The sequence below is a fragment of the Elephantulus edwardii genome, unplaced genomic scaffold, assembly GCF_000299155.1.
Source record: "Elephantulus edwardii isolate Elephantulus edwardi_28Jun2011 unplaced genomic scaffold, EleEdw1.0 scaffold00005, whole genome shotgun sequence".
Lineage (NCBI taxonomy): Eukaryota > Metazoa > Chordata > Mammalia > Macroscelidea > Macroscelididae > Elephantulus > Elephantulus edwardii.
This window is the reverse complement of record NW_006399755.1, coordinates 21976916-21985827: the sequence shown is the minus strand read 5'-3', so window position 1 is coordinate 21985827 and position 8912 is coordinate 21976916. Positions and strand designations below refer to the sequence as shown.

The 8912-nt window shown below is 39.0% G+C and overlaps 1 protein-coding gene across 1 annotated transcript in view; it reads right to left on the bottom strand.

The window, feature by feature from the left end:
- WDR78 (WD repeat domain 78) overlaps positions 1-8912 on the bottom strand; it is a 120549-nt gene that overhangs the window by 93342 nt on the left and 18295 nt on the right. Inside the window, exon 6 of the mRNA XM_006879834.1 lies at positions 2670-2826. Within this exon, the coding sequence (XP_006879896.1) occupies positions 2670-2826 (157 nt within the window). The remainder of the gene's footprint in view (positions 1-2669; positions 2827-8912) is intronic.

Genomic DNA, 8912 nt, shown 5'->3' with positions numbered 1-8912 from the left:
TCTCCCTGCCCAGCCCTCTCCCACCCCCAGTTTGCTCCTCTCTTTGAAAAAGTAAAAGAAAAATTCTTTCTTTGGTCCCACCGCCCCAGGTACACTCCACTATGCACCTTTCATTCTGGACTCTTGCCAGATCAATATTCTAATAAATTAAATCTATTTAACTATGTCTAATATACATTTAAAACTAATGCTTCCTATCGAACTTTAACAAATATGTATAAAAACTCTGTTATAGAGGTGGAACTAATTTCATAGCTGACCCTTCACAGGGTTTGTGAGGCTGGGGAGGGGACTGGCCATCTTTCCTGATGGAACAAAGCCACCAATAGAGGTATGACTTTGGTTAACAGTGCAACTTCCTACAGACTACAATACTAGAGATGCATAAACAAACATCTATATCTATTATATGCATATACTTTCTGGAGAGTTTTTGTTTTTCCAAGTCAGGTGCATTATTTTAATAGTTTCTTAATGTTAATTGCAACACTTTAATTTCTTTAACTATTTCACGCATATTTTATATTCTAAATTTGATACCTTTATACAGAGTCTTTAGAGTCCAGACTTGAATTTTTATAATTTGTTTGTTCTCTTTCATAATGCCTTGTTTCTTTGTTCATTTGGTTTCTTTTTACTAAACTGTCTGAAGAAACCTTAATAACTAAACTGTATGTTTTCCTCTACAGATTTGTGTTTGATAATAGCTTGGAGACTCTTCTAACCTAGGACCACTTAAAGGTCCTTTGAGTTCTCTAATTTAATAAAGGAGCCTCTCTTTCAGCTTCTTCAATCTGTGAGGGAGTCAAGATATATGTCCAGATTATTAACCTTTGCTCCCAGCACAAACTCTTTACAGCTTGCTCCCATAGGTCTGATTACAGTTTTACCTCTCTCTCTCTGATTTCAGATTGTTTCTTACTTTCTTTGCATGGTGAAGTCTATAGGGAATTGTGCTGCTAACCCAAAATCAGTTCAAAACCATAAAAAGCTCCACATGAGAAAGACGGACTATCTCCTTCCAAGTGGTTTACAGCCTCTTGAAATCTATCTGGAAGGTCAGCTATGAGTTGATTTCAAGTCCACAACAATGATTGGAATTTATTTAGATCTTGGACCTTTTTCTTATTATGAGCTTTATTTATATTAAAAAGTTTATTCCAGAATTAACTGTATAAAATATGACTGTTCTCCAAAGTCTCTATAGTGCTTTATATTTTACAGTATAATTGTTGGACAGTTTATACTTGGGAAAGGATGCTGTTGTTGTCAGGTTCCTTCAAGTTGGCTCTAACTCTGAGCAACCCTGTGGACAACAGAAAGAAACTCTGCCCAATTCTTGGCCTTCCTATAAGTCTCTGCTGTGCTTGAGCCCATTGTTACAGTCACTGTGTCAATCCATCTCAGTGAGGGGTTTCCTCTCTTTTGCTGACCCTCTGCTTTTCCAAGCATAATAACTCTTTCCAGGGAATGGTCTCTCCTGATAATGTGTTCAAAGTATGGGAAGGGATAATGTCCCATAACTTATTGGACTATTTTTTAATGGAATTAACCATATCCAAACAATTTTGATACTAAGTAATCTGTATACATATATTAATCATCTGCTTCTAAGTAGATGATTAATACAAGCATTCAGATAACATAGCATCAAAAGAGCTGGACTAATGGTGACAGAAGAAAAACTGATGCCTTTGAATTTTGGTGCTAGTGAAGAGTCCTGAACATACCATGGACCACCAAGAAAACAAACTGGTCTGTCTTGGAGAAATCAAGTTTCGCCTTAGAGGCTAGAATTTTGAGGCTCTGTCTCACATACTTTGGGCATGTGGCCAGGAAAGACAAGACCTTGGAGAAGGACATTATGCTTGGAAGGGTGGAGGGACAGTGCAGAAGAGGAAGACTCCAGATGAGATAGATTGATACAGTGACTGGGGCAATGGGGGTTGGTGTGTTAGAATTAGTGAGACTGGCTCAGGACAAGGCAGGGTTCAGAGCTGCTATACATAAGGTCACTAGGTATCACAGGTGACTTGGAGGGACATAACCACAATTTCTATTCAAGTGCATGAGAGAAGGTAGGGATGGCACAAGATAGGACAAGGTTCAAGCCTATTGTTGATAGGACTGAGTTGTACTTGACTCGACAGCCACTAACAACAAAATTCATTTGTACAGAGAAAGAAAAATCTCTAAAGTATAGAATTTGATTATTTATCCCCATTTCTCCTTCTCTGGAAACTCTATGAACTTTGATAAATGACAATAGTTATAGAAAGGCTTCAGGCCTTTTGTTCATAGGGTTGCGATGAGTCATGCTTAACTTGATGGGAATCAACAACAGTTTGAATATAGAAAATTCAGATTTTTTTAAGTTTATGCTTTCATATGAACAAAAGAATATTAAAATGTATGGAAACTTATTGGCTTCCCTTCTTTTATTATTTGCCTTTTTAATTCAGTTACATTTTAAGAATATGTGAAAGCAATTGCATCTTCCTCTGAAAAATGCAATAAAACATAAATACATAACTTTACTGTTTCATTGGTCATGAACATTCTCAACATTTTCCATGAATTCCCAAGAACATCTTTCACAGAAACAAGTTTATAAAACTCTTTTTATTATTTAAGTTACAAAATAATTTAGACAACTGAAACATACATACTTTACTTTCTCAGCTTCTTCAGATTCTACAGAGACCATGACTGTTGGCAGATCAAAAAGTCTCAGTGTTTCTGTCTCTGTCAGTATTATCTCTATGTTCTTCTCCAAGTCTTCTTTTGTTACAATTTTGTCAAGTGTTGCTCTCACAACTCGTAAATCTAAAAGGCAAGACTTAATAAAAATTATTTACTATTTTCCCTTAGCTACAGAAATGCTACAATCGGTCATACACTGCAGATGATTTTAGAAGTTAAGATGAATGTGAAATTATGTAAGATTGAGGAAACTTTCTGGGAAAGCTTTTATTGTCCTCCTAAATGAGGAGAGTGTGACTGTTTCCACTCTTGTTATAATTGTTTCTGTCTTTAGTGTGGCTATAATGTTCAAAAATGGGGAAATATTTTTTTAAAATATTTTGAGGCCATGATGCAGTAAACAAGAAGAAAAGATATAAACAAAAGAGAACAGTACAAGGCATCTCTGGTGCCCTAATGGCAAGACGCTGTGCTGCAATCCCAAAGGCGCTTGGTACAAATCCACCAGAAGCTCCAATGGAGAAGGAGGAGCAACTTCCTCCCATAGTGAGTCAGATCCAAATCGACAATACAGAACAATAACAACAACAAGAAAAAAGAAACTTCCAATTCGGAATCTGATATAACAGTTAAACAATATAAAAAATAAGGAACTCATGAAATATTACAAAAAATTGAGGCCATTATGCTGAGTGAAATATCTCTGTCACAAAAAGATAAATACGACATAATGCCACTGTTATAAAAGAGGATTGACATAGGGTTTGTGGGAAAACTGAGTAAGATGGGATAAATATGATATACTGCATTGAAACAGATGAGGAAGAGAACTGTTAAAAGGGATATATGATTAGGTATTATTGTTATGACAGGAGTTCAGAAGGAAGGTAGCATAGTAGAGTAGACTTGGGAGGGACTGAATAACAATGAAATAATTTTTAAATTTTTTGGGAGAGGTCGTGGACTAGGAATATTATAGCTAATGCTAGATGGATCTTGGCAGAAAGCAAAGAATATCAGAAGAATGTCTATCTGTGCTTCATCGACTATGCAAAGGCTTTTGACTGTATGGATCACAACAAGCTGTGGCTGACTCTGAAAAGAATGGGAATCCCAGAACGTTTGATTGTGCTAATGCGAAACCTATACTTGGACCAAGAGGCAGTCGTCAGAACAGAGCAGGGAGACACTACTACATGGTTCAAAATCAAGAAGAGGGTCCGGCAGGGATGTATTCTGTCTCCATACCTTTTCAATCTGTATGCAGAACAGATCACCTGAGACGCTGGGCTGTATGAAGAGGAATATGACATCAGGATTGGTGGAAGAGTGATCAACAATCTGTGTTATGCAGATAACACAACCCTGGTTGCTGAAACTGAGGAGGAACTGAAGCTCTTGCTGCAGAAGGTCAAGGTCTGCAGCCTCCTATATGGATTGAAGCTCATCAAGAAAACAAAGATTCTCACCACTGGGCCAATTGGCAGCATCAGTATGGATGGTGAAGAGTTTGAGATAGTTAACAGTTTTAGTTTGCTTGGCTCCACACTCTTGGTAACAGCAGCCAGGAAATCAAGAGATGAATTGCATTGGGAAAGTCAGCTGTGAGGGATCTCTCAAGAGTACTAAAGAGCAACGACGTCAGGCTGGAGCCTAATGTGCACTTGATCCAGGCTATAGTCTTTGCAATTACATGCTATGCATCAGAGAGTTGGACAGTGAATAGGGTTGATAAAAAGAGAATTGATGCCTTTGAGCTGTGGTGCTGGAGAAGAGTATTGAATGTGCCATGGACTGCTAAGAGAACAAACAGGTTTGTCCAGGAGAGGGTGAAGCTGGAATGCTCCTTGGAGTCAAGGATTCTTAAGCTTAGTCTGACATACTTTGGGCATGTTGCAAGGAGGGACTGGTCCTTGGAGAGGGACATCACGTTTGGCAGAGTGGAGGGGTGGCAAAGGAGAGGAAGACCTTCAATGAGATGGATTGATTCTGTGACTGGAGTGGTGGGAATAAGTGCATTTGAGATGGCTAGGTTGGCACACGATAGAACAGCATTTAGAGCTCTTGTACATAGGGTCGCTATGATTCGCGACTCAATGGCATATAACAACAAACAACACTTATTAATTTCAATGAAAATTTACAGAGACTTTGATTTTCCATTCATTCATTGTTGCTCTTTTTTACTGGCCTTCCCCCCACCTCCCTGTAAACTCCCCGTAAACTCTTCTCTTTGAAAAGTAAAAGAAAAATTCTTTCATTGTTTTACAATTCCTCCCCGCAGGTCCACTCCACTATGCAGCCTTTGTTCCAGACTCCTGTCATGACAATAATACCTAATCACATATCCCTTTTAAACAGTTTTCTCCCTCATCCGTTTCAATGCAATATACATTATTTAACCTATCTTTCTCAGTCTTCCTCCAACCCTGATGTCAGTCCTGCACTTGTCCTTTTGTGACTGAGATATTTCACTCAGCATAATGTCCTCCAGTGTCACCCATTTTGAATAATATCGCATGAGTTCCTTGTTTTTCAATGCAGCGTAGTATTCAATTGTGTGATTTTTTTTTCCTTTCAGAAAGAAAAGTGAAAGGGGGAGGGGTGGGCAGGGAGAAAAAGTGCAACAGTAAATGAATGGAAATCCAAAGTCTCTGTAAACTTTCATTAAAACCAATTTAAAATAAAAATAAATTAAAAATATAAAATTGACTTACCTGCCTACTTAACATCATTTAATGTGAGAAAGTTTAAGCTAATGTTTAAGTACATTACAGGGCGGGCTGGAGGAGAGGGAGATGAGAGGAGGGAAGAAACAGTGCAATAAGGAAAAAATATTATTTTTAAAAATAGTTATTTCATCCACCGGATGCTCTGCTGGAGAAGGTACAATTTCCTCCTGTACCATTCAGATCCAATTTGACAGTACACAAAAATAGTAAATTAAAATTTTTTAAAATAGGTATTTCTTTTTAAAAAAAGTCCACTCAAAGTGGATCAGAGACCTAGGGATAAAGTTCAAAACTATGAAGATCATAAGAGACAAAGTGGGACCAAACTTAGAAGGTTTAACCTATGACATAAATAGGCTTGCAAATATAGCCAGAAGTTCACAACGAGGATAGGACAAAATTGACAAACAGGACCTTCTAAAAATTTTCTATGTGCTTCAAAAACTTTTTTCCAATGTTGTTGTTGGTGGTGTGTGCCGTTGAGTCGCTTACAACTCATAGAGACCCTGTGAAAAAAAGCCCAGAAACCTGCTCTATTTTGTGCCCAACTTATTGTCTCTGACACACCTACCCTCATTACCCCAGTCACTGAATCAGTTCATTTCATGGAGGATCTTCTCTTGCACCATCTCTCCACCCTCCCAAGCATGACATCCCTCTCCAAGGACTGGTTCCTCCTTGCAACATGCCCAAAGTATGTCAAACGAAGGTTCAGAATCCTTGCCTCCAAGGAGCAGCCTGGTTGCACCCTCTCTAGGACAAACCTGTCTGTTTTGACAGTCCATGGTATAGTCAATATTCTTCTCCAGCACCACAGCTCAAAGGCATAGCTTTTGTTTCCATCAACCATTGTCATTGTCCAGTTTTCTGATGCATAGCAAGTTATTATGATGACCATAGCCTGAATCAGGTGCACTTTAGTCTCAAGATTGACATGGTTGCTCTTCAGTGCTTTGGAGTGGTCTCTGACAGCAGACTTTCCTAATGCAATTCATCTTCTGATTTCCTGGCTGCTGGTATCAAGTGTGTTGATTGTGGAGCCAAGCAAACTAAAGCTGTTAACAATCTCAATCTCTTCACCATCTATCTTAATCCTGCCAATTGGCCCAATGGTGAGAATTCTTTGTTTTCTTGATATTGAGTCTCAATCCATACTGAAGACTGCAGTCCCTGACCTTCCACAGCAAGCACTTCAGGTCCTCCTCAGTTTCAGCAAGCAGGGTTGTGTCATCTTCATAACACAGGTTGGTGAGTCTTCCTCCAATCCTGATGGCACACTCCTCATAGAGCCCAGCCTCCCGGATAATCTGTTCTGCATATAGATTGAAAAGGTATGGAGATAGGACATATCCCTGGCATATGTCCATCCCTATTTTGAATCATGTAGGGTTTCCTCGCTGTGTTCTGATGACTACCTCTTGGTCCAAGTATAGGTTTCACATAAGTACAATCAGATGTTCTAGGATTCCCATTTTTCTCAGAGTCAGCCACAGTTTGTTGTAATTGACACAGTCAAATGCTTATACATAGTCAATGAAATACACATTCCTCTGGTATTCTCTGCTTTCAACTAAGATCCATCTTACATTAGCTATAATATCCCTAGTACCATAGCCTTTTCTAAACCCAGCATGCACATCTAGCAGTTCTCTGTTGATGTACTGTTTAAGTTGTTTTTGGATAATCTTTAGCAGAATCATGCTTGTATATGATATTAATGAAACTGTTCGATAATTTCCACTTTCTATCAGGTCACCTTTCTTTCGAATGGGAACAAATCTAGATCTCTTCCAATCAGTTGGCCAGATGGTTGTTTCCCAGATTTATTGAGCACATCCAGGGCAGCATCTTTGATATATTTGTTAAAATACGCCAATTGCTATGCCATCAACTCCTGGAGCCTTGTTTTCCCTGGAGCCAAGTCTTTCAGAACAGCTTGAATTGCTACCTTCATGACCACAAGCTCTTGTTCATATGTAGTTTCATGAAATTCTTCTGTGTCCACCAATTCCTTTTGGTACAGTGACTCTGTATACTCCTTCCATCTTCCAATAGGTTTTATAAAAAAACAACAAACCAACCTTATTGACCTGGAAAAACATTTGGCAATGACAATGAGACAAGGTTCTCATAACAAAACTTTACAGAATACCACAGAGCTTCCACAAAGAAAAGACTGACAATCACAAAACGGGAAAAAGACATGGAAAAACTTTTCACAAAGGAAGACATTCAGATGGCTAACAGACACATGGAGAAATCCTCAAAATCACTGGTAAGAAGAGTGATGCAAATCAAAACCTTAAGAAGAAACATCTTACCGCCAATAGTTGTTGCAATGTTTAACAGGGCAGCAACTAATAAATGTTGTAGAGTCTGTATAGAATTGGAACTCTCATGCACTGCTGGTGGGATTGTAAAATGGTACAACTCTAGAAGACACTTCAGTATTTCCTAAAAAAGCTGAATGCAGAAATCCCATATGAGCCAGCTATTGCACAATTAGCAATATACACCAGGGAAATCAGAAATAAGACAAGAATGGTGATATGAATACCTCTGTTCATAGCAGCATTATTCACAATAAGAAAATGGAAGCAGGCAAAATGCCCATCAACAAACAAATGGATTGAGAAATTGTGTACATTCACACAGTAGAATGCAGCATTAAGGAGCAACACTTTTGCAAAATATAACAAGGGAGAGTCTAAAAAGCATTATGCGGGGAGCTCTGGTGGCCTAGTGGCAAGGAGCTGCAACTACAATCCCAGAGGCGCATGGTTCGAATCCACCAGATGCTCTGCCGGGAAAGGAGGGACAATCTCCTCCTGTACCAGTCAGATTTGATTTGACGGTACACTCACACAAAAATAATAATAATAAAAAGAGCATTATGCTGAGTGAACTAACTCAGTCTCATGAGGACAAACACTGCATAAGACCATTATTGTAAAAATAAAAGGATAATTAGTAAGACGTATATAAAAGTCCAATAGGGGAAGGAAGGAGAGGAAAGGGGTGGCATGGGAGAAATCACTAGGATAACTGAGTTTGGGGGTGCTGGTGAAAGAATTAGGAAAGATCCAAGGGGACCTGAGAAGACAGGGTAACAGTAGGCATGTTGTTGTTGTTAAGTGCCGTCGAGTTGCAGGCAACTCACAGCAATCCTATGAACCAAAGTTCTGGACACCTGTATAACTTTCGTCCTTTATCCAGGTTCATAGGGTTTCCAGAGGCAAGCTATTATGGAAGTGGATTCCTCTCCTGCTTCCAAGCTTGTTTTAATTGGGGACCTTCACCAAACACTGTGCACCATGGGTAACCGTTATCACATTTGACTCCTTAGTGTCAAAGTGTTCAGCTTCACAGCAACCACGAGTTACCTCTGAACAGCAAGTGGACATACCAGGGTTACACGACCTAGAAGAATGTTTCACCAAAAACAATTAAAGGCAGGCCTGAGGGCCGCGGAGTAGA